Below are 25,314 nucleotides of genomic sequence, written 5' to 3'. Positions count from 1 at the left end.
ATCTCAAATTCTTTATAGTTTACAAATCCCAATTTTTTATTTTATCAAAATAAGGGTTAATGGTTTATGGTTTCTTCTACTCTATAATGTTTACAGTGCAAATTTTCTAATCAAGAAAAGAATTTGTAATTTTCACACCTGGAATTAACTTACAGCAAAATAAAAACTTTATGCTACTGAGCTGTCTTTTAATAAATACAAATTAACAACTTAAGAAGACCTAAAAGAACTTCAAAGGAAATCAGACATTGGCTTCTTATAATTACATGATGAGAGATATCAGAAATGGACATTTTCATTAGTATTTCAAACCTTTTTTTTACAACTTTATGGATATTATTCAAAATAAAAAAAATACTTTCACAAACATTAAAGCCCACAATATAAAATTGGTAGTAATCAATAGCTTTTTTTTTTTTTTTTTTAGATTTTATTTATTTATTCATGAGAGACACAGAGGCAGAGACATAGGCAGAGGGAGAAGCAGGCTCCTGACAGGGAGTTGGACGTGGGACTTGATCCCCAGACCCTGGATCATGCCCTGACCAAAGGCAGACGCTCAACCACGGAACCATCAGGCATCCCTCAATAGCTTCTTTCTTAGTCTCTCCATATAAATAATCAATTATAACCAATTAATGTTTCCCTATTCTGTAAAGCCAAATGGTCAAAAGCATTTGATTTCAGCTTTAGCATTTTTGGAAAAAGAACACTTAAACATACAAATATTTATTTTAATACTTTTGGAGAATTATAAGACGATGAAAGAAAAGTTTTAAATTCTTATACTTTTTATTACCGGAGAGTTCTAAGACATTAAAAAGTATTTTTCTTTTTATCCTCTGAATAGTAATGTGCAGAAAAAGATTTTTGTTATGCAACCAAATAATTGTGCTTCAGACAAGAATTGCTTTTGAATTTGTTATTTTCCCCTCTGAAGGGAAATGAGGGAGAATCCTGTAAAACCAGTAAACCATCCCAGATGCTTTCAAATGATTCCTTTTTGTACAGGAACTTCTAAGCAATCACACTATGGTGTGGGTGGGTATCTTTCCTTCACTCCTCTTATGGCAGACCAGGTGTGGTTACCTAGAGAAGATCTACATTGGGAAGGCAAAGGAGAAAGAAATATATTATAATAAGAACCAATTTACCCATGCTTAATTTCTTTTTATTTTTTTCTTAATTTCTTTTTAACAGATAACACGTTATGAAAATTTGCCAAGGTTTTTCAGTGCACTGAAAGCAATTTTATATTTTCTTACCTTTCAATATAGAAACACCTATTTTCCTTCAAAAGTCTGAATTTGTTAAAGATATTTTTTTTCATTAAATTATTTTTCACCCTTTGCTCAGTGATCCACAGTAGCAGTCTCAGCTATTTTTTTCTTAATATTTTGGATTTGATTCCCGATATTTGTACCAGGTAAGACAATTTATTTGGAGGAGGCCAACGAAAACATACCAGAACCAGTATCTTTTTCTCAAGTAGGCTTCATGCCGAACCTGGGGCTTGAACTCACAACCCCGAGACCAAGAGTCACATGCTCTACTGACAACCAGGCACCTCCAGAAGCAATTATCTTAATTTGAGGTATTTTAACAGGTAAAACGGTCCATGGGAAACTTCTGACGTTAAGAAACTACTTAATAATTAGTGCTTAGCGATGTTTTAAATAAACGGTAGGGCAACATAAAACTACTTTTTATTTTTTATTTTTATTTTTTAATAATAAATTTATTTTTTATTGGTGTTCAATTTACCAACATACAGAATAACACCCAGTGCTCATCCCGTCAAGTGCCCCCCTCAGTGCCTGTCACCCATTCATCCCCACCCTCGTAAAACTCCTTTTTAAAGAGAAAAATGGTTCTTTTACAGGAAGACAATTCTTGGTAACAAGGTTTCCCTAGGCAATTTGTTTTGGCCCCCTCCAGAAGACGTGAAGGCATTTTTGGAAGCTTCCACCTCCTTAACATTTCACTTTCCTGACACTCATGGTGAGGTGTCAACATAACAAATTTAGCAGTAAAAAACAATGCAAGTATGCCTCTTCTAGTAATCACCTCAGGCTGCCTAAATTTAGAACATAAAAACAAGATGGTCTTTTTGCTCATCAGATTGCAAAGGTTAAAAACATTGTTAACATGCAGTGTTGGCAAAAGCGAGGGGAATACACTTTCTCATAACTTGCTATTGGAAATATAAGGTGGTGTAGCTTTTCTACAGAGCAATATATTACTAGGTATGCATGTTTAAAATATGCATAATCGAGAGCACCTATCCAGCTCAGGAAGTAGTGTGAGCAACTCCTGATCCCTTGGGGGTTGTAACTTCAAGCCCATGGTGGCCACAGAATTCACTTAAAAAAAAATGTATAACCTGGAGGGTTCTTAAATGTTATAAGAAGCTCTGTGACCCTTCTTCCCAGTGAAACAACCTTAGCTGATGAAAAACCTTTTTTTTTTAAGTTTATTTATTTATTAGTAATCTGTACACTCAACATGGGGTTCAAACTCACAATGTTGAGATCAGGAGTTACACTTCCAACTGAGCCTGCCAGGTGCCACTAAAGTTTTCTTTAAAAATGTATTTTAAAAGGTTCCTGGATGAGTCAGTTGGTCAATGTTGGACTCTTGATCTCAGCTCAGGTTCTAATCTCAGGTGGAGAGTTCAAGCGCAACATTGGCTCCATGTTGGGAATGGAACCTACTTTAAAAAAAAAAAGGCTTTTAAAGTCTTTGGAAATTGAGAGAATATGGAAATTGAGAGAATAGAGCAAATGGTGAAACACTGATTTAAGTGCTGTAAATGGAATGTTTGTGTGCTCCCCAAATTCACATATTGAAACCTGATTGGCGATGTGATAGTATTTGGAGGTGGGACCTTTGGGAGGTGAGTAAGCCACAAGGGTAGAGCCTTCACGACTGGGATTAGTGCCCTTATAGAGTAGAATCCAAAGAGTTCCTTAGTCCCTTCCACCATGTGAAAAGATAGACATCTATGAACCAGCCTCCCCAACTGGGAGAAATAAATTTCTGTTCATAAGCTACCTAGTCTGTGGTATACTTTGTTAGAGCACCCTGAACAGACAGAGACACCAGAAATACCTAATGACAAGAACTGGAAGTGGTAAATAAGAAGGCTAATGCAACAACTCTATATGTATTTCTTCTTCCTTCTCTCAGACTTAAAGGACCTAAAATTGTAGAAAGTAATAATTTTAACAAAATTGTATGTGTAACGTGGGGCAAACTCACAACCCCAAGATCATGAGTCACATGCTCTACTGATTGAGCCAGCCAGGTGCCTCAGAAATAAAAAATCTGAGTAAGCATTTTTACTTGTTTTACAAACAAGTAAAAATGATCATACTAACAATTTAAAAAACTTCCCACAAAGAAAAGCTCTAGGTATGATTTCACTCATATGTGGAATTTAAGAAACAAAGCAGATGAACATAGAGGAAGGGAAGGAAAAATTTTAAAAAGGCAAAAACAGAGGCAGGCAACCATAAGAGACTCTTTGCTATGGGAAACAGGGTTGCTGGAAGAGAAATGGGTGGGGGAATGGGTAACTGGATGGATGATGGGCAGAAAGAAGGGTACTTGATGTGATGAGCGCTGGGTGTTGTATGCAACTGATGAATCACTGGATTCTTCCTCTGAAACTAATAATACAGAATGTGTTAATTAAATTGAACTTAAATAAAAGATTTTAAAAAAGAAAAAAAAGCCTTAGTCCAGATAACTTCACTGGTGAGTTTTACCAAATGTTCAGTTTTTCCCCCAAACATTTAATAATTTAATGTCACATACAATTTCAATAGAATAAAAGACAAAAATGCAGATAATCTCCATAGTTACAGAGGAAAAAAAAGTTAAAATTCAGTACTCCTCTTTCACAATAAAAACTTTCAACAAACTGGGAATAAAAGGGAACTTTTTCAACCTGATAAAGCACATTTAAAAAGACCCACAGTTAACATACTTAATGGTGAGAGACTGAATGCTTTCCATCTAAAATCAAATTAAGACAAAGATGACTGTTCTCACCACTTCTATACAGCATTGTACAAGAGATTCTAATTAGGGCAATTAGGCAAGGAAGGGAAATAAAAGACATCCAGATTAGAAAGGAAGTAGGGGCGCCTGGCTGGCTTACTCTATAGAGGATGTGACTCTTGATCTTGGAGTTTTGAGTTCAAGTCCCAAATTGGGGGTAGCGATTATTTAAAAACAAAACCTTAAAAAAAAAAAAGTATCTATTTGCTGATGACATGAGTTCATACACAGCAGATCCTAAGGAACCTACTAAAAACTATGAGAATGAATCAATTTCACTAAGTTCACAAGATTTAGGATCAATAAACAAAAATCATATTGTATTTCTATACATTAGTGATGAACAATTCATAACTCAGCCATAATGTGATAAAACTACAAAACTCTTAGAAGAAAATATGGGTGTAAGTTATATTTGTAACCTTGGAGTAGTCAGTGGATTTTTTTTTTTTTTAAAGATTTTATTCATTTACTCATGAGAGACACAGAAGCAGAGGGAGAAGCAGACTCCACGCAAGGAGCCCAATGCGGAACTCATCTCGGGACCCCAGGATCACGCCCTGGGCCCAAGGCAGGCGCTAAACCGCTGAGCCACCCATGGATCCCCTAGTCAGTGATTTTAAAACATGAAGCCTAGGGCAGCCCAGGTGGCTCAGTGGAGTCCTGGGATCGAGTCCCACGTCAGGCTCCCTGCACGGAGTCTGCTTCTCCCTCTGCCTGTTCTTTAAAAAAAACATGAGGCCTAGAGCACAAGAAGCCGAAAGGAAAAACAGACAAATCTGACTCTAACAAAACTAACAATTTTTTAAAAATATTTTATTTATTTATTTATTCATGAGAGATACAGAGAGAGGCAGAGACACAGGCAGAGGGAGAAGCAGGCTCCATACAAGGAGCCTGACATGAGACTCGATCCTGGGTCCCCAGGATCACGCCCTGGGCTGAAGTCGGTGCTAAACTGCTAAGCCATCCGGGCTGCCCAAAACTAACAGTTTTTATGCTCAAGGATAGACCCTACTAAAGTGAAAAGACAACCCAAAGAATGGGAAAAAAAATAATTGCAAATCATAGGGGTGCCTGGGTGGCTCTACCAGTTAAGTATCTGCCTTTGCATTCAGGTCATGATTCAGGATCCTGGGATAGAGCCCTGCATTGAGCCCTGCATTGAGCCCTGCATCGAGCCCTGCATCGGGCTCCTGCTCACTGGGGAGCCTGCTTCTCCTCTCCTTCTGCCTGCTGCTCCCCTGCTGTGCACTCTCTCTCAAACAAATAAATAAAATGTTTGAAAAAATAATAACTACAAATGATATCTCTGATAAGGCCTTGTATTCAAAATAGAATTCTTATAACTCAAAACAAAGACAAGTAACCCAATTGAAACATGGGCAAAGATTTTGAAGACATTTCTCCAAAGAAGGTAGACAAATGGCCGAAGTACATGAAAAGCTGTTCAACATCATTAGTTATTAGGAACATGCAAATCGAAATCACAATGAGATAATAGTAGTCGCTCTTATCTCAACGATGTGTTCCAAGGCCCCAGTGAATATTTGAAACCATGGATAGGGCCAAACCTTATATATACTGTTTTTTTCCTATTCATACATATCTATGATAAAATTTAATTTATAAATTAGGCACAGTAAGAGATTAACAATAACTAATAACAAAATATGGTAATTATAACAAAGTGTAATAAAAGTTATGTGAATGTGGTCTTTCTCTCAAGATACTACACTATACCCATCCTTTCTTGTTGTAATGTGAGATGGTAAAATGTCTATATAATGAGGGCAGCCCGGGTGGCTCAGTGGTTTAGTGCCGCCTTCAGCCTGGGCCTGACCCTGGAGACCCAGGATCGAGTCCTGCGTCGGGCTCTCTGCATGGAGCCTGCTTCTCCCTCTGCCTGTGTCTCTGCCTCTCTCTCTATGTCTCTCATGAATAAATAAGTAAAATCTTAAAAAAAAAAAAAGTCTACATATTGAGATGAAGTGAGGGGAATGGCATTGTAATGTATTGTGCAACTATTGACCTTCTAAGACAGGTCAGAAGGAGAATCATCTTCTGAACCAAAATTCACTGCAGGTACCTGAAACCATGAACAACAAGATCATGGATAAATTGGGGCGGGGGCGGGGAGGTTGGACTACTCTACCAACCTCTAGGATGGTTATAATAAAAAGTGTTGGTGAGGATGTGGAGAAATTGGAACCTTTATAGGGTAGGAATGTAAAATGCTTCAACCACTATGGAAAATAGTTCCTCAATAAGTTAAACATAGAATAATCATATAACCCAGTAATTTCACTCTTAGGTAAATACCCAAGAGAAATGAAAACATCTGTTCAAACAAAAATTTTATGAACTAGGGGCGCCTGGCTGGCTCAGTCAGTAGAACATGCAACTCTTGATCTTGGGGTCATGAGTTCAAGCCCCATGTTGGGTGTAGAGATTATAAATAAATAAACTTAAAAATATTATAAATGAATGTTCAGAGTAGAATTATTCCTAATAACCAAATAGTGAAAATAATAATGACTGGATAAACAAAATGTGATTTTTCTATACAATAGGATTTTATTTAGTCAGTTAAAAGTAATGAGTACCGATATCTGCTACTATATGGATAGATCTTGAAAACATTAAGCTAAGTGAAACAAGCTGATTGTAAGAGAAAAAAAATATAAGAATATTTATATAAAATGTCCAGAATAGGCAAATCTGTAGTATTAGTAGTTTAGTGGTTGTCTAGGATTAGAGAGCTGGGGAGAAAAGGGGAGTGCCTGCTAATCGGTATGAGTATTTCTTTATGGGGTGATGAAAATGCTTTTTATAAATAATTACCATGATGTTGCACAATTACTTAAATATAGTAAAACCATTAAACTGTACAACTTAAATGGGTAAATTTTATACTATGTGAATATCCAAAACATTAAAAAACATGCATGTCCCAGTGATTCTTTTAGAAATGTTTTGTAAGTAAATGTACAAGCGTGCAAGATGAGTGCATACATGTTCATTGCACTATTCAAAATAGCATAAATAAATAAACATCCACCAAAAACCAAGTTAAATAAATGAAGGCTGCCCAGACAATGAAACTGAAGTCATTCAAAAAGGCTGTCTTCTAGGGTGCCTGGTTCACTTAGTCTATAGGTCTTGTGACTCCTGATCTTGGGATTTTAAGTCTGAGCCACATGCTGGGTGTAGAAATTACTTTAAAAAAAAAAAATCTTAAAAAAAAAGGACTATCTCTAGATCCACAAATAAATGCATCTAAGTTTAGCAACCTCAAGAGGCAAGATGATAAATGCATTACACGTGTGTTTAAATTACCTGTGTTTACATATATATAATTTATATATATAAAAATGTTACTATTAGAGAAAAAAATGAGTACACATAAAGTTGAAAGCTCTAATACAATTTCCTTCCTTTTTTAAAAAAAGATTTTATTTTTAAGGAATCTCTGCACACAATGTGGGGCTCACAACTCTGAGATCAAGTCGCATGCTCTACCCATTAAGCCAGCCAAGAGCCCCTACAATTACACTATATAATGAAACATGAAACCTAAAGAACTCCATAGTTCCTCGGGCTATTGTAATGAGAGATGTTATAAATGGTACATGTGCATGTGCGCACACACGCACACGTATGTGCACACACAAGTGAAGTGACATTCGATCAAAGTCTTCTTGATTGAGTAGGAATAAACTAGGTGAAGAGAAGGGCTAGAACAACCTAGATCCTAGATCCAGAGAAATAATATGTGAAAGCTCTGAAGTGAAAAGAAAACAGGACATACTTGATAAACTCACAGATACAGTCAGTGAGTCACGTTGGATAGGGTTGGAGAGATGCTCGATCATGCACAGTTTTATGGGCTACATTAAGAATTTTATTTTGAGGGACGCCTGGGTGGCTCAGGGTTTGAGTGTCTGCCTTTGGCTCAGGTCGTGATCCTGGCATCCTGGAGTCCTGGGATCGAGTCCCACATCGGGCTCCCTGCTGGAGGGATTCTACTTCTCCCTCTGCCTATGTCTCTGTTGCTCTCTCTGTGTCTCTCATGAATAAATAAATAAAATCTTTAAAAAAATAATAATTTTACTTTGGGAAGAAAAAAAAGAATTTTATTTTGGGGCACCAGGCTGGCTCTGTTGGTGGAGCACGTGCTTGGGTTTGTAAGTTCAAGCCCCATGCTGGGTGTAGAGATTACTTAAAAATATAGTCTTAAAAAAATAAAGTTTTATTTTAAATGTAACAGTAATGAGAAAAACCTTAAGGGTCTTGAGTGGTATGAAGCTGTAATATGAAGAATGGATAGAAGAGAAGCAAAAGTAGATATGAGGAGGATGGTGCAAGGCAGACAGTAGAGAGGCCTTCGAGTTGTGAACTAGAGATGAAATAAATCTGGAATGGAGAGACTGAACAGACAAATGGACAATGGCCTGACCATATGTTAAAACAGAACCCTGACCCACAACTCTATAGCAACCAGTCCAGGAAGCCAAACCATAATCTATGGAGCAACTGGCCTCAAATGGTCAAGATTTGTTCCATAACTACCAGGTTCCCTAATTTTGCCCCATCTTTCCTCTGATTAGAATTCTGGACTAAACAAAGAAAGCCATATATGCACCCCAAACCAATCACATAGGAAGCCCTACTTCTAGGTAGCCTGACTCCAACTTCCCCATACCTCAAAGCCGGAAGGCTTTTTTCACCATAAAACTTTCTAACTCCCTTGCCTATTCTTGGTCCTCTGCCAAATATGAATGACAGTGGCTGACTCCTTGCTCAAGCAAACTCTGAATAAATAGGCTTTACTTGTTCTCATTTGGATGGTCTCCCCCCCACCCCGCCCCCTAGAATATTATCAGTCAATGTAAAGAGGTGATTGAGGCCAAATGAATGGTTGAAACACTGTTTCAACAACACTTGAATGAAAAAAAAAGGGATCCCTGGGGGGCGCAGCGGTTTAGCGCCTGCCTTTGGCCCGGGGTGTGATCCTGGAGACCCGGGATCGAGTCCCACGTCGGGCTCCCGGTGCATGGGGCCTGCTTCTCCCTCTGCCTGTGTCTCTGCCTCTCTCTCTCTCTCTCTCTCTCTCTCTGACTATCATAAATAAATAAAAATTAAAAAAAAAAAAAAAGTAAATGCTGAAACCTTAAAAAAAAAAAAAAAAGGAATGCTTAAAACAGTAGAAGAGGGCAGAGAAAAACTAGAGCTTGCAAGCCTTTTAAGTATGATTAAGCCTGCCTAGGAGTCAGAGGGTTAGCTGCAAACTTAGTGGAAAAGTAGAAGTATGCTGTCAGAAATTTAAAGGAAGAGATTTTTGTAGCCCAAGTAGTCAGTTGTTAAATTCTCCTGAGGGAAAAAAAAAAAAAAAGGAAGAATAAAAAAACCTTAATTTAGAAAGCTGAAGGTGATTGATGGCTATTTTATTTTATTTTATTTTATTTTCTTAAAGATTTATTTATTTGGGAGAGAAGGAGAAAGAGAATCTCCAGCAAGACTCTGTAATGAGGACAGAGCCTGAGGCAGAGCTTGATCCCAAGACCCGGAGATCATGACCTGAGCTGAAATCAAGAGTCATATGCTTAACGGACAGAACCACACAGGCACCCAGATGGCTATTTTAAAGAAGGTATAAAATAGATTAGAGTGGATTGAAATGTGAATGGAAAATAATGGATCAGATAGGGTGCCTGGCTGGTTCAGTTGATGGAGCATGCAACTCTTGATATTGGGTCAAGCACCCTGTTGGGTATAGGGTTTACTTTAAATAAATAAAACAATTAAAAATATTAAAAAAGAAAATAATGGATCAGAAATGCGGACCACAAAAGACTGGTTTGAGAGCATTCACTGAGAAATGCACGGGTGTGTGGTGTTTGTTTTAGTATGTAGTCTTATCAGCATTTAAACCTCCATCCTTGGTGATAAGTAATCCAGAGAGCAAGGAGAATGAAGAAAATGCTTAAGTGGCAGTTTCAGGTTCCTGAGAAAGTAAGAAGGGACGGCCGGGACCCACAACACAGATGAAGGAATGGCCGTGCTTTCCATGGCTGCAGGAGGGAAGAGGAGGATGAGGGTGAGCAGGGTGGGACGTGGATTAGATAGGACTCTAGTTTGGTGCTGGGATGTTGAGGGATACACCATCTGATGACTTCTCTTTTCTGTAATGTAAGAGGCAAGGCCACCTGCTGAAAATGCAAAAGAGAAAGATCTGAAACCAGAGGTGAGTAGAAAAAGTAAGAACCAGTGATGGCGGAGCATGAGGCAGCAAGCTGATGACAGAAATGCAGCAGGCTTGCTGGGTGGTGAGTGGAGATGATGGATATAAAAGTGGTTCCTCTCTGGCTTCTTGTGTCCTCTTCAGCAGCAGTTAACATGCCTGATGAAGACCTCAGGATTCATCCAGAACAATGTGATGAAAACAGAGCAGCAGGGCGACTTGTGATATTGGCAACGCTCATGGAAATAATGAATTATAGAGTCTTGACTCTATTATAGAGTCTTAGCTGGAGGAAGGAAAGACTCATGAGGACCAGTGTGTCTGGAGAAGGATGGCGGGTACTCTGGAAGGCCTGAGGAGGTTGGAGTGGCGGCTGTGGCTGACCAAGCTCCTGGTATGACTGCGTATGCATGGGTGAGACTCCAGTGGAGGAAGAGTTCTTGGGAAAGCCTCTATATTTTGCCTATTTTTTTTTTTTTCTAATAAAATTTTAACAGAGGCACCTGGTGGCTCAGTCGGTTAAGCGTCTGCTTTCGGCTCAGATTGTGAGCTTGGGGTCCTGGGCTAGAGCCCCACGTCGGGCTCCCTGCTCAGAGGGGAGTCTGCTTCTCCCTCTGTGCTCTCTCTCGCCCACTCTTATTCACTTAAATAAAATCTTTTAAAAAGATTTTTAACAAAGCAGGATAAAGGTTTACATTATTTTATTTATAAATCGGTATAGATATTCTGAGTGATAACAGGTATAAACTATCAAGGATTTTAATTATGAATGAGCAATATACTGGGGCACCCCACGTTGGGCTCCCTGCTCAGAGGGGAGTCTGCTTCTCTCTCTGCCTCTCTTCTCTCCCCCCACTTGTGCTCTCTCTTTCTCTCAAACAAATAAAATCTTAAAAAAATAAAATAAAATAGGGCCTCCTGGGTGACTCAGTTGGTTCCACACTCAGGTCATGATCCCAGAGTCCTGGGATCAAGCCCCACAGTGGGCTCCTCTCCCACTCCCTTTCTTGTGTGCTCACAGTCTCTCTGTCAAATAAAAAATAAAACCTTCAAAAAAAAAATTAGCAATATTCTGAGGGACACACTGACAAGAATTTGTTTCTAGTGACAATTGTTCATAATTTTATTAAGATCAGGAACTTCAGAATTCATCTTTACATTTTGATATTACGGATGGTATTGAAGATATATTTTTTTAGAGATTTATTTATTTATGATAGACATAGAAGAGAGAGAGAGGCAGAGGGAGAAGCAGGCTCTATGCCGGGAGCCCGATGCGGGAGTCAATCCCGGGTCTCCAGGATCGCACCCTGGGCCAAAGGCAGGCGCGAAACCGCTGAGCCACCCAGGGATCCCCTATATTACAGATAGTATTGAAAGAATTGTGGCATTCAGTAATACCATGCATCACTATTAAAAAAAAATACATCCAAGAGTGAAATGTGTTGAAATAGTTAACAATAAGCAATCTTATTTTTCTCATCCCCTAAAGACCAATAAATATTCACTTGCTATTATCTAGGAATATTTTTCAAATATGTTACTGTTATGTAATAATAAAATTAACTAGATATCAGTAGATCATTACCTGAATACGTAACTGAGAACAAACTAAGACAAAAGATTGATGCTACAAAGAAATTGTAGATACCTGAGTATGATAGAGAACAGCCACTTTTTTTTATTTTAAAATTTAATTTTAATTTTTAAATTTTAAAATAAAAAAAAAAGAATTTAAAGAGAGCAGCCACTTTAAGAAAACATCCTCAGAAAAACTTATAAGACATTTTGTAACAAAAACTTGCAAACTGAAGAAAACTTTGAAATTAGGCTTTAGTCCATCATACACACATTTTGGTAGGGGAACAGACATTTGTTTTTTTTTGTTTATTTATTTATTTATTTATGATAGTCACAGAGAGAGAGAGAGGCGCAGAGACACAGGCAGAGGGAGAAGCAGGCTCCATGCACCGGGAGCCCGACGTGGGATTCGATCCCAGGTCTCCAGGATCGCGCCCTGGGCCAAAGGCAGGCGCCAAACCGCTGCGCCACCCAGGGATCCCAGGAATAGACATTTGTTATAATAATATATCACCTATAACCTCTACCTACATTTCATATGTTTAATATATAATATATTTTTAATATCATTAAGGCATGATTTTTATAGAAAAATTTTATTTCATCAGTAAGTTAGCAACATGAAGGATTTTCCCTGAGCGTGGTTAATTGAGAAAACAGTACTTTTCTCTCTTTCATTCCCTTTTAAGAGGCCCTATGGATATTATAGTGCACACAGGAATCCCCTGTATTTAGGACCACCTTCAGGACACTGACACGTTTTAAACATTTATGCTCCAAGCTTCAGGGGCCCAATCTTGCAATCAAGGAATGGACATTCCAATACTGATAAAATCTGGACCAAACACAGTAGAACATAATAAATGCCTTTAAAAATGACACTGATAAAAATGCTGTGATTGTTGACAGAGTGGAAGATTATTTTAACCTGAGTGGATGCAAGTGGACCTCATAAAGGCAATGGAATTTAGAAGAGCTCTGAGGGAGGGAAAGGGTTAAATTTGAGATGAGGGAAGCAGTTCCTACAAGGAAACACTGAGCACAGAGATAGAAAATCAGAATTCAGTTTGTCAGTTACTGTTAGAAAGTAAAGTGAAGGGATCCCTGGGTGGCGCAGCAGTTTGGCGCCTGCCTTTGGCCCAGGGCGCGATCCTGGAGACCCGGAATCAAGTCCCACGTCAGGCTCCCGGTGCATGGAGCCTGCTTCTCCCTCTGCCTGTGTCTCTGCCTCTCTGTCTTTCTCTGTGTGACTATCATGAATAAATAAATAAAATTAAAAAAAGAAAGAAAGAAAGTAAAGTGAAAATGTGCCTTCAGGTCTCACTGTAGTAAATCTATTTTTTTTTAAAGGTTTTATTTATTCCTGAGAATCACAGACAGGCAGAGACAGAGGCAGAGGAAGAAGCAGGCTCCTTGCAAGGAGCCCTATGTGGGACTCGATCCCAGGACCCCAGGATCACACCCTGAGCCCAAGGCAGACGCTCAACCACTGAGCCACCCAGGTGTCTTAAATGCTAAAATAACTAAAAGGTTCATTTCATGTCTTTTAGCAACATTTATGGAGTGCCTGCTGTATGCGGGACACTTTCATTGGCTAATGAGGCAAAGATCAGTACAACCCACTATTAAGAAGTTGGCTAAGCCACATCTTGGTACTACTCCCTCTGGGTCCATTTTGTGTGGCCTAGCAGCCTGCACAGGTCTGGCACCAACACTAGCCCCTCCAGCAAGCTTCTGTGCCCAGCAGCAAAGTCACAGGCAAAGAAATGTAAGCTCCCGATATCACTTCTCCAATAGCCCTATGATCCAGTCTCCCATGTCCTCAGGCCCTGTATATCTTATGTATCCCTTATTTTTTTTTAAAAGATTTTATTCATTCATCATAGAGACACAGGCTCCATGCTGGGAGCCTGACGCGGGACTCGATCCCGGGACTCGTGGATCCTGGGACTCCAGGATCACACCCTGGGGCCAAAGGCAGGTACTAAACCCCTGAGCCACCCAGGGATCCCCTTTTGTATCCCTTAGATAAGAACCCTTGTGGAGCAAAACTCTGCTCTTTTGGTTTGAATTGACCCATCAGACCCTAGCCCAAGAACCGGAAACACTCCACCAGAATCCCAAAGCACCCCACCCTGTAGGTAATTAAGGCATCTGCCCTAGGGCTTGTCTGTCTCTAGGTCTGCTTCTCCCTTAACCTTCCCATGGTGGGGCCTCTCCAGGCATTCCATGACCTTCCCACAGGACCTTCGAGGAATACATTTCTCTATTGCAATTTACCTCCTGGCCAGCTTTTGAACTAAGGCTCCCCTGCTCATTGTCCTGCAGTAGATGCTCCACTTAACAAATGTTAATTCAACAAAGCAGAACAGCCACACTCTGCCTACAGGGAACTGGCATCCTGCTGAGGAAGGAAGGGAGGAGTCCTGCCAGCTAACAAGGTGTCACAAAGCAGTGAGTCAGGTACTTTGACAGAATTATTCAAATAGGTTGAGAGCAAAATGTAGACCTCCAATACACATTGTAGGGGCATCAAACTCAGGAAGTTTCCTGAAGGATGAACTAACACCCAGAATAAAGTAAGGACACTGCAGACAGAAGTGTACTTTGAAGAATAGCAAGAGGTAAAGAATAGACTAAAGTGATGTTAATAATAACTGTAGCTGCTACTGATTCAGCAGTTACCATGTGCTAGGTGTGGAATGGCAAAGTTGATACCGTTACTAGCTCCCTCTTACAGGTCTGGAAGTGGCGGGGGGGGGGGGGGGGGGCTGTCTTTTTTTTTTTAAGATTTTATTTATTTATTTGAGAGAGAGTGTGTGTGAGACAGCAAGGAAAGTGGGGAGGGATACAGGGAAAGGGAGAAGCCGACTTCCCACTGAGCAGGGAGCCCAATGTGGGACTCGACCCCAGACACTGGGATCATGACTGAGCCACCCAGGCGCCGGTGGTGGGGGTCTTAAAGAGGACAAGTGACTTACCAGTGACCACCAGTGAGTGAGCTTGTGGTCACTCAAATGACCACAGAGCTCAGCTCGAATCCACAACCGCCAGTGTTAATCCTTTCTTATCCCCTCTAGGAGAGGGAAGGGGAGAACAGGTGACAGATGGTGCTGGAGAGGCATATTTTGTAAGGTCTTGTTTTTTAACTTATGGGAGGTAGAAGACTTTGTTATGTCCTGAAGACTACCGGGACAGTTAAGAATTTTAATCAAGATGAGACATAATTGGATTTACAGCTTGGGAAGATCGAATAATAAAAGGAAAAAAAAAGGGTTTTCCAGAAGTGGAACTAGAGGCTGGAATGATCAGTTAAGGAGTTGAAGTCATGCTGGAGAGATATAACAGGTACTAAGATAGTAACAGAGATGAAGAGGAGGGAGCAAATTTTTAAAAACATCTCAGGGTAGAAATGACAGGCCTGGGAAACCAGCTAGAACTGAATATTAGAGCACCAGAGTCTCAAAAATCTACACAGAGACAGTAAAATGTATATTTCATAGCACAGAGCTTGATACAGAGTAAACATCTGATATATAATAGCTCTACAATTATTCTCCAAATTCTGCGAACACAAGAGAAATACCTGCACGGGAGTAATTGAAGAGTTTAAGTGTGCATTCATTCGTTCATTCATCAAATATTTCTGTGGAGCTTACTACAGTCACTGGGCATATAACTGTAATCAAGGCAAAGTCCCTGCTCCTACGGAACTTACATTCTAAGGAAGAGAGGCAGATGATACTACACAATGACAAGGTAAATATATGTGATGTCAGGTGGCAGTAGGTGACATGGAGAAAAACAAAACAGGAAAAGGGAAAAAGTATTTTGGGTAGGATGAGGTACTGCTTTTTTATATAAAAGTTTATTTTGGCGCAGCCCTGGTGGCTGAGCAGTTTGGCGCTGCCTTCAGCCCAGGGCCCGATCCTGGAGACCCGGGATCGAGTCTCACGTCGGGCTCCCTGCAATGGAGCCTGCTTCTCCCTCTGCCTGTGTCTCTGCCTCTCTGTGTGTGTGTGTGTGTCTCTCATAAATAAATAAATAAATCTTTAAAAAAATAAAGTTTGATATCCCTTTTTTTGTTTTTTAAGGATTTATTTATTTGAGAGAGAGAGGGAAAGAGAGGGAGCACGCATGGGTAAAAGGGACAGAGGAGAGAGAAACTTAAGCAGACTCCTGCATATTGCAGAGCGGGACATAGGGCTCGATCTCATGACCCTGAGATCATGACCTGAGAGTCGGGCACTTAGCTGACTCTGCACCCTGGTATTGCTTTTTCAAAGAAAGGAAAGTCCTTCCTGATGACATCTATGATTTTGGAACAGAGAACCGAGTTATAAGAATAAGCTATGCAGAAGCCATGCTTGCGATTTGCAAATGCACTGTAGACATGAACTTGAGGTGACTTAGAACAGCTAAAGTGATCCCACGTAGATGACTGGACACCTGGTACAGGTACTAAGAAATAGTGATTTGTTTCAGAGTTAAATAATCAAAAGGGAGCATCGTATCATTGAAACAAGGAAGACTACTCACTATTTGACCTGTAGCAAGATAACTGAGGACAGAATAAAAACGTGTTCACTGGATTGAGAAGAAAGTCACTGGGGATCTTTCCCAGAATGCAGTGGGTAGCAGTGTATTGAAACAGTAAGAAAAGAAACAGCCACTTTTTCAAGAAACTTGGCCATGCAGTGAAGAACAGGGGCTAGTCACTAGAGAGCACCATGGGGTCAGCAGTGCACCTATTTTCCTCGTTTTAAAAGATGAAACCAATCAGTTTTGACATACTGAACAATCTGAGGAAGAAAGGGAATAAATGTCAGCTTAAGATTCTTGAGATGTAGAGATTACCCACACTCAGGAGAGGAATCTCTTAAAAGACTATGAAGTGAAAATAGAAGTGTAGCAGATGTAAATGTATCTGGAGTGTGGAGTCTGATTTTAAAGCTTGATGATCTCCATCTTCTCTGGGAAGAGAAATTATCTCTAGCTGTGAGCTGGAAAAGGTTAAGAAGTTCAAGGAAACTAGAGATCATTAGAGATTTAAATGTAGGTGACTGGGAATCAGAGGTGCCTAAGGGTAAGTAAAAGAGTTTTTCCCAGAGGCACTTGCCTGGCTCAGTCCGAAGAGCATGCGACTCTTGGGGTCATGAGTTTGAGCCCCACATTGAGTGTGGAGGTTACTAAAAATGAATGAATGAATGAATAAATAAACTTAAGGCAAAAAAAAGGGGGGGGGGGTGTTCTCATAAAGTCCTGCCAATGTTGAAGATAAAATGCTCCACAAGAGTAGAGATTCTGTGCTTTAGAAAGTTGGCTTTCAGTTCAGCAAGAGAGTGAGAAGGGCCAAGACAATAAATAGGAGAATTGCAGAAAGAATTGGCAGGTGAGGCTAGAGGTTTGGTCAAAGGTCAGAAGCCCATAACTTTGAGGGGGTAAGAATAAGGCAGAAAATAGAATACATACTAAGTACTTAACATTTTGAATGGTAATCAAGAGTGACAAGAGAGTACTAGCTGGTCTCAATTTAAAATAATGTACTAAAATGTACTTTTACCAGGGCACCTGAGTGGCTCAGCCAAGCTACGCAGAGTCTTGGTTTTGGCTCAGGTTGGGATCTCAGGGTAGCCACCCCACCCCATTCCCCTCGCCCCGCCCCCCAACTCCGCTGACTCCCTGCTAAGTGCAGAGTCTGCTTGAGATTCTGTCCCTCTCCCTCCTCTGCTCCTCCTCTCCCACCCTCCCACCCCTGCTTACAAGCTTTCTCTCTCAAATAAATCTTTTTGCAAAACAAAAAATTAAATCCACCTTTACCAAAACCTTTTCATAGCCACTGCCTCTGGGAAATGAAAAAGGCCAAAGAGACTTAATTTTGACTTTACATTCTTTCATACTGTTAGGAAAAGATTTTATACTATAAACATATGTCACAATTATTAAAAAGCTAGATAGGGACACCTGGCTGGCTCAGTCAGTGGAACATACGACTCTTGATCTCTGGGTTGTAAGTTCAAGCCCCATGTTAAGTATAGAGATTACTTTAAAAAAAGTGAGATCGAGTGTTCATTACTGGGTTATATAGTTATCTAGAGTATTTTTAATTTATTTTAAAGATTTTATCTATTTGAGAGAGAAAGAGAGAGAGAGAGAGAGAAACACAAGCCAGGGGAGGGGCAGAGGGAGAGGGAGAAGCAGGGAGCGCCACATGGGGCTCTATCCCAGGACCCTGGGATCATGACCTGAGCCAAAGGCAGGTGCTTAACAAGTTGAGCTGCCCAGGCGCCCCTGGAGTACATATTTATAAAGAAAAGCATTGGGACGCCTGGATGGCTCAGCGGTTTAGTGCCTGCCTTCAGCCCAGGACGTGGTCCTGGAGACCCGGGATCGAGTCCCACATCAGGCTCCCTGTGTGGAGCCTGCTTCTCCCTCTGCCTCTCTGTGTCTCTCATGATAAATAAATAAAATCTTAAAAAAAAAAAAGTATTGATGGGATGCCTGGGTGGCTCAGTGGGTTAAGCATCTGATTTTGGCTCAGGTCATGATCCAGGGGGTCCTGGGATCGAATCTCACATCAGGCTCCCTATTTAGCAGGTGGCCTGGTTCTTTCTCCCTCTCCCTTTACAACTCCCCCTGCTTGTGATCTCTCTCTCAAATAAATAAAATATTCAAAAAAAGGTGAAAGCCTTGATACAGTGAGATTTCATGGCTAGAAGAGGAAAATCATGAGAATCTAAGGATTTTGCCTCATTTTCCACTCTAAAACTATCACATTAGCCTATAAACTTGAATTTCCCAACACCCTTTCTCTTGTTTTCCTCCACTCTAATTCACTTAGGGCTGAATGTGATACCAACATATTTCAGCAAGAAAAAACAATTATGAAGAGAATGAATTTTACACAGCAAGATTTTTCTATTTAATTAACTCAGTTGTAAGGGTTAGGAAATGTCACTGAAGATCACTGAGAAGGACTCTAGGAGTTGGTAAAATTGACAGAGTAAAGATAATGGGGCATTCTTGTTAAGGGAACTAAAAGCTAAGCTCCTTCAAAGGTTAATCTGGACAACTTCCAAAGTCAACTGTTTACCTCACCTGTCCTCTCCCAGTCTTACATGACCCTAACTGAATCAAATAACCATGTGTGATTTTTATCTAAAACATGCAGAAAACAGGGGTGGCTATCTGGCTCAATCAGTCGAGCACTCCTGATCTTGGGATCCTGAGTTCAAGCCCAATGCTGGGCATAGGGCTTACATGAAAAAACAATTAATAAACAGACAAATAAAACATTCAGAAAACAGAGGGAATAAGTGAAAGGGAGGTTCCGCCTTAGAGTTCCACTACACCTACGTCTACAGTGATTTAGCCAGCAGTCAAATCATTGTGTTGCAGGACTTATAAAAAGTGTGCAAGTATTTAGAACGACAATTGTAGTTTCACATCTGAGGGCAGCACTGGGTATTATAGCCCTCGTTGAGCAAGACCTTGGAAAATGATCGTAATATTCATCCCACATTGGCTCTTATGCTATCACTGGATTTCAAAAGAGGAGTTCTGTACATTCTTCGAAGAACTGTAGCTGGAATGCAGAAGTAGTCTAAACAGAAATAAGAAAATGGATGCTGTAATCTGAGCAGTTCTTTACAACAATCAAATTTTGTACAGGACTTCTCTTACTACATGGTTTACACAGGTTCTATTTAGATTTCCCTTTGGTTTACAAACTTGGTTTATAGATCAAAATTTTCCTGAATTTTGACAATTCAAACTTCATTACTCTGTCTTGTTTACTTGCAACCCTAGTTTTTATGGCAGGTGGTTTGTGGAGAAAGCTGATACAACCCGTGGCCAACTGAGGGCTTTTATTTGCCTTATGCAAGGTATCTTTCTCAGTATATGCAGGAATTCCCTTGCTACTGTGAACTGCCTCCTCTCCTCTTTGTTATTTGTGGAGGAGTGCTGGGAAAGTCTTGAACTTCTCTCCTAAGCACAGATTTTACCACTGTTTATATCTGAGATTGAAATGCATTATTGACACATGCCAAAGGATTCTTTAGGATAGAAAATGTTTTAGCCCCTATTAGTTGGCCTCTCAGGAATTTCTTACTGTATCTTTCTGGATTTTTCCAACAAACTTATTTTGACAGCAAAGGGTAATTTGTTACAGATACAGGTATAGAGAACTTGGCTTTTTGTCTTAGCCCTCTTGATACATGATTACTGAATTGCTCCTTCATTTAATGTCCCACTAGAGGACATTCCCCAGGTTTGAAAAGCATGTATTAAACAAGAGGCATGGCAACCATTCTCTCCTTGAATGAATAGTGCCATAAACACTAGTCTACAGACCAACTGAATAAGCTAACTTAGCAATTGCCTGCGTATGCTAACCAGCTGAGAGATATTTCTATGGCATTTTTTTTAAAGGATGATATATTTTATAAGAATTAAAGAGCTTAAAATAATTACAGTGGAATGCCCCATCATTTATTTTTTAGTATGAAGAAATACACAGTTGGGCAGTGTTTGAAGTTAATTGATTCAAGCAGTATTACTGATAGTGGTGGTAGTATAAAAATCACTGGTCTTTCAGTGAATTAAAAAAAGGGGGGGGGAGGAGGAAAGTTCTTTTCATAATTTAAAGATGCAACAACCATCAAGACCAATTCTATGTGTAAGGCTGGAAAATTGCCATGGTATTAATATTAAATTGATCTTATACACTCAAATATTGTCAAGAAAAATAAACTATTTAATAATCTATGAAAATATCGAGGATGGTACATCATCTATATGGTGTAATTGGGCAAATATGTTCCAATGCTTTCAAGGACTCAGTGGTCTTAGTGTCTTACAGGGCTATTCAGTGTTTTTGAAAACAGATTGTTTAAAGATACTATCACAATTATATTCTCTGGGTACCTGAGTTTTCATTAGGAAATTGTTTAACACAAGAAGAGTAATCCCCACCCTATCACTCAGAATCCATGATTATCAAGATTTTCCTACATTTGCTTTATCTATCCCATTAAACAACTAGAACAATTCTCAGATATCATGTCATTCACTATTCCCATTTGTCAGGATGCATTCCTTGAACTGATATCATCTTAAAGGTATTATCACATATTACAAAATATAAATGAACCTTCTTTGATAGATCTAATCTGGAACATTGCCTAAATGTAGTAAAACAATTTTCTATCAGAAATACCTCAGGGGAAGGGCACCCGTGAATGGAGAGGCATACATCTCCTCTGAAGGCAGTTGTGTCTGTGCAATTTTCTTCTCATTGCCAAATTAGCTGAGAAAAAAAAGGGAAATATTAAGAGCATATTTCAGAAAATGAATTGTTTAATCTGGAGAATGTAAGGGAATATTTTGGGTCCAAACTATATTGTGATTATTTGGTACTTGTTTGGAGGTGATTGTGATGTAAAAATTAACATGATGCAAAAATATGAAAAATATTCCTAACAACTCATGTTAACAGCAGGATCTAGTTATAATAACCTCCTCCTTCCACATTACTTCTTCCTAAATGCTCTTGGATTTTCAGCTAATGTAATGAATTAATCACAGATACTTTACAAGAACATTGTCCAAGGTGTTCTGGAGTTCAGAAGTTTGATTAGCAATTGCTATTAACTGTAAGCAGGGGCCAGCTGCTTTCTGAATTGCTGATTTGTACATTTTTTTCTTGTTTATGCAAAAGGGCAAACCCGGGGACATCATTTGAAATAACCTCAGTGATCAAACTTCTCATTAACTAGAAGGGAGAGACTGAATTTTTAACCAGTTATGTGCCCTTTTCTGCTCTAAATGGAGAAGTATGCTACCAGTTGAATAATCTGACATGGAATAAATATTACCACCTTTCTCCTTAAATTTGGGTTTGCTTTTCCCTGAGTCAGAACACTTTCTTTTCTTTTAACTTGCCAGGGCTTTGAAATCTTAGATATTTGATTTTGAAGTAAAAGCACATTAGAGTAACTGTTTACTAATTCTTGCTGGTAAGAACAACACAACTATACCACCTTTGAAAATTGTGTCAAGTCGATTGCTATTATCTTGACCATAAATATTTTTGACATTTTTGGCTCTGTAAGCACAATAATACTAAAAGCTGCATTTTTAAGTGAGATATATAATTACGTAACTATAGAAATAACAGCTATAATAATCTGACTTAAGGTTTCATCTGTATTTTGTCACATGATCTTTCTGTTGTTAATTCAAAATGTTAACATTGCCCCTACTCCAGCCAGCAACATGTTCTGCTAATCAACCCCTTTGGCTTTTACATTTTCCCTAAAAATCCATTAAGTCTGTTTATCTCTGTAATCAATAGACCCAACAGTTGTATTTCTTTTTTTACTTACAAGGACAACATACCTAAAGTAACTTGGGAATCAATTTTTCTTTGAATTTCGAAAAACAGTGGTAAAATACTCATCGTCATTTTAAAATCCACCTACTTTTTAAGGTATTCGAGTAGCAGACCCGACAGGATGGATAGCATGCTTCGGAAAGCCTACATTCTTACCCAAACCCCTAAGCACCCCTAAGCGACCTGCAACAGGTACGTGTCCGCCCTGCTCACACGGGCACGGACAGTGACTATCAAAGTCCTACCTGGTCTCTGTCCGTTGATAACAAGGAGACTCAGCATGAGAGCACAAGCCGCAAGGAAGAGTCGCCGCAGTCTCATGATTCCGCGTCCCCGCGGGAGCGAGCTCCGGGGCAGCGGGCCGGGCGGTGCAGCGGGACGTCCCCGCGGGAGCGAGCCCCGGGGCAGCGGGCTGGGCGGGGCAGCGGGAGGTCCCCGCGGGATCGAGCTCCGGGGCAGCGGGCCGGTGCAGCGGGAGGTCCCCGCGGGAACGAGCTCGGGGTGCAGCGGGCCGGGCGGTGCAGCGGGAGGTCCCCGCGGGAGCGAGCTCCGGGGCAGCGGGCCGGGCGGTGCAGCGGGAGGTCCCCGGGGGAGCGAGCTCGGGGTGCAGCGGGCCGGGCGGTGCAGCGGGAGGTCCCCGCGGGAGCGAGCTCCGGGGCAGCGGGCTGGGCGGGGCAGCGGGAGGTCCCCGCGGGATCGAGCTCCGGGGCAGCGGGCTGGGCGGTGCAGCGGGAGGTCCCCGCGGGGGCGAGCTCCGGGGCAGCGGGCCGGGCGGTGCAGCGGGCGGCGCAGCCTCACAGTCCGCGCGGGCTCCGGGGAGGTTAATGATCACCTCCCCCGAGGCTACTGGGCTGCGGCGGAGCCTCCCGCCCCCCCTTTATTTCCATAAGCAAATACCGGTGAGCGAAAGCGGGGGCTGAGCCTGGGGGAGGGAGCCCGCAACTCCACCTGGACGCGGAGAGATGTGTGGACCCAGGCAGGCTCCCCCCGCCCCCCCTTTGCATCTGCTGAAACTGGGCTTTGCCATATTGATCCCACGAGCGGAAACCAATCGAAATGACAGGAAGTCTCTCTTTTGTCCTTTTCCGAAGGAACTCTGGCCGAAAGGCTTTCTCCCTCCCAGACCCGCTGCCAAGGGGTGCTTCTTCGCTCCCAGTCGCTAAATTGCCTCCTGTGTGCGGCTTTCTATCAATCAGCATTCCTGAGGTTTGAGAATGTTCTGAAATAAATCTGAAAAAAATGTTTATCTTTTGACTTCGCAAAGTGCGATTTAAAAAGTAACGGGGATCGCTTCCATCTGCAATACCATCCAGGAGTTTTTTAAAAGGAGGTTTAGGGAAGCCACAAACTCATGAAATCTGTGTTCTGTTTAGAAAATGTATATGTGGTGGGACAGCAGCCTAACGCATCTCGGACACAGAAACGAGACATGGGGAAAACAAGTCCTCCGATCACCTCCTGCTGAATTCAGAAGACCCAGGAACCGTCTAGTATTGTCTCTGCACACATGCCCTGAGATCTTCTGAAGCATTTTCTTGCCAGGGGGTAGCTGTTGCAAATGGAAATCACTGTCCTCACTAACGGAAAGAATAGTATAGATACACTCTGGGGTGCAAGTACAGCCAAACTACCAAATCTAAAGCCTGGGCAACTTGTTCCCAGTGGCCAGGCATTCTAGTGCATTTTCCTTCTCTAGGTCCAGATGCATAATCTTGGGCTTCCAGAGATTTGAAATTAATGCATGATTTGTCCTACAAGTCAAGTCACTCTGTAAAATTCCCTGCCTGCCTAATTATCATGCACTTTATAACAGGCAATAGCATACAGAAATTCTTCAAGTCACTTAAAATCCAAAGACTATTTGCCCATCTGATGACTGGAAACATAACATTAAAGGGTACTGCATTCCTGTGCTACATTTGTACATCGCTTTGCAAAATCAGTGAAATACAAGAGTTTGGACTCACCATATAAAAATGCATCAGGGAGTCTGGCTGGCTCAGTTGGAAGAGCTGCAACTCTTGATCTTGGGGTCATGAGTTCAAGCCACCCCACTGGGGATTACTTGAAAATAAACTTAAAAAAGTAGTAAAAGATAAAAGTGCATCATGAGTAGCAAAGGGTTTGTTCAAGTTGTCACTTCCCCTTCAAAATTCTCAGTAGAGCATATTGGAAAACAGCAAGCTAACAAAATTGAGTGTTAAACAAAACAACAGGAGACCAATATAGATTTTGACAATATAACTTCAACTTTACGGCACCTGGGTGGCACAGCAGTTGAGCATCTGCCTTTGGCTCGTGTCATAATCCTGGGGTCCTGGAATCAAGTCCCCCTTGGGCTCCCTGCATGGAGCCTGCTTCTCCCTCTGCCTGTGTCTCTGCACCCCCTCTCTGTGTCTCTCATGAATAAATAAATAAAATCTTTTTAAAAAGGAAGAAAAAAACCTTCAACTTTAAGTATATTCAAAGGAATAATAGTTTTCTTTAGGATAAAATAGTGACTACCACAGACTGCATATATCAATTAAAGTTTTTTATATTTCATTACCAGATGATAAACAACGAACTCCTAGAATATGGCCAATAAAAGCCAAGCACTGTGGAAGATATATGACATCTCCACTGATCAGGATACAGTGAAGTGTTGTATTTGTCATATAACTACTTTGGGGCACCTGGCTGGTTCACCCCATAGAGCATGCGACTCTTAATCTCAGGGTTGTTAAGGTTAAGCCCCATGTTGGGTGTAGAGATAACTTTTAAAAAAAGTCTGTCGTATAACTACTTTGAAGATCAATTTTCTCATTTCAAAAAATTGATACAAAATACTAGGTTTTCCACTTGTAAGAGTTATAAGATAATGTAGAACATTTATAAAACTTAAGATATTGCTTATTTATATATTTAAATAGTATTCTTTCCAAAACAACTTAAGGAAGAAGATGATGGTAATAGTTATTATATTTAAGCAGTTGTTTTGGGGAATGCAATAATAAAGTGTTATAAAGGTGATGGGCAAAATGAAATG

The 25,314-nt window shown here is 40.6% G+C and overlaps 1 protein-coding gene across 2 annotated transcripts; it reads right to left on the bottom strand.

Moving 5' to 3' along the window:
• Positions 1-773: 773 nt before the first annotated feature.
• Positions 774-22,683, bottom strand: APELA (apelin receptor early endogenous ligand). Of its 2 annotated transcripts, none has more exons than XM_038559146.1 (3): positions 22,532-22,683; positions 21,111-21,200; positions 774-1,100 (listed from the first exon to the last, which is right to left on the bottom strand). In XM_038559146.1, exons 1-2 carry the CDS (start codon positions 22,605-22,607, stop codon positions 21,112-21,114), a joined length of 165 nt encoding a protein of 54 aa, XP_038415074.1. In that variant the 5' UTR covers positions 22,608-22,683; the 3' UTR covers positions 774-1,100; position 21,111. The 2 variants fall into 2 exon arrangements, with proteins under 2 accessions (XP_038415074.1, XP_038415075.1); XM_038559147.1 differs by lacking the exon at positions 774-1,100 and adding an exon at positions 18,498-19,493.
• Between the last annotated feature and the right edge of the window lie 2,631 nt (positions 22,684-25,314).

The sequence above is a fragment of the Canis lupus genome, chromosome 15, assembly GCF_011100685.1.
Source record: "Canis lupus familiaris isolate Mischka breed German Shepherd chromosome 15, alternate assembly UU_Cfam_GSD_1.0, whole genome shotgun sequence".
Classification (NCBI taxonomy): domain Eukaryota; kingdom Metazoa; phylum Chordata; class Mammalia; order Carnivora; family Canidae; genus Canis; species Canis lupus.
The sequence above is the reverse complement of the archived record's forward strand: the minus strand, read 5'-3'. Positions and strand labels throughout refer to the sequence as shown.

What these genes read in the sequence shown, in the direction of transcription:
- APELA (XM_038559146.1), bottom strand. Translation starts at nt 22,607, where the DNA reads ATGAGACTGCGGCGACTCTTCCTTGCGGCTTGTGCTCTCATGCTGAGT. An exon ending in TATCAACGGACAGAGACCAG is followed by an intron (nt 21,201 to 22,531) that starts GTAGGACTTTGA and finishes TTTTTTTCTCAG; the next exon opens with CTAATTTGGCAATGAGAAGA.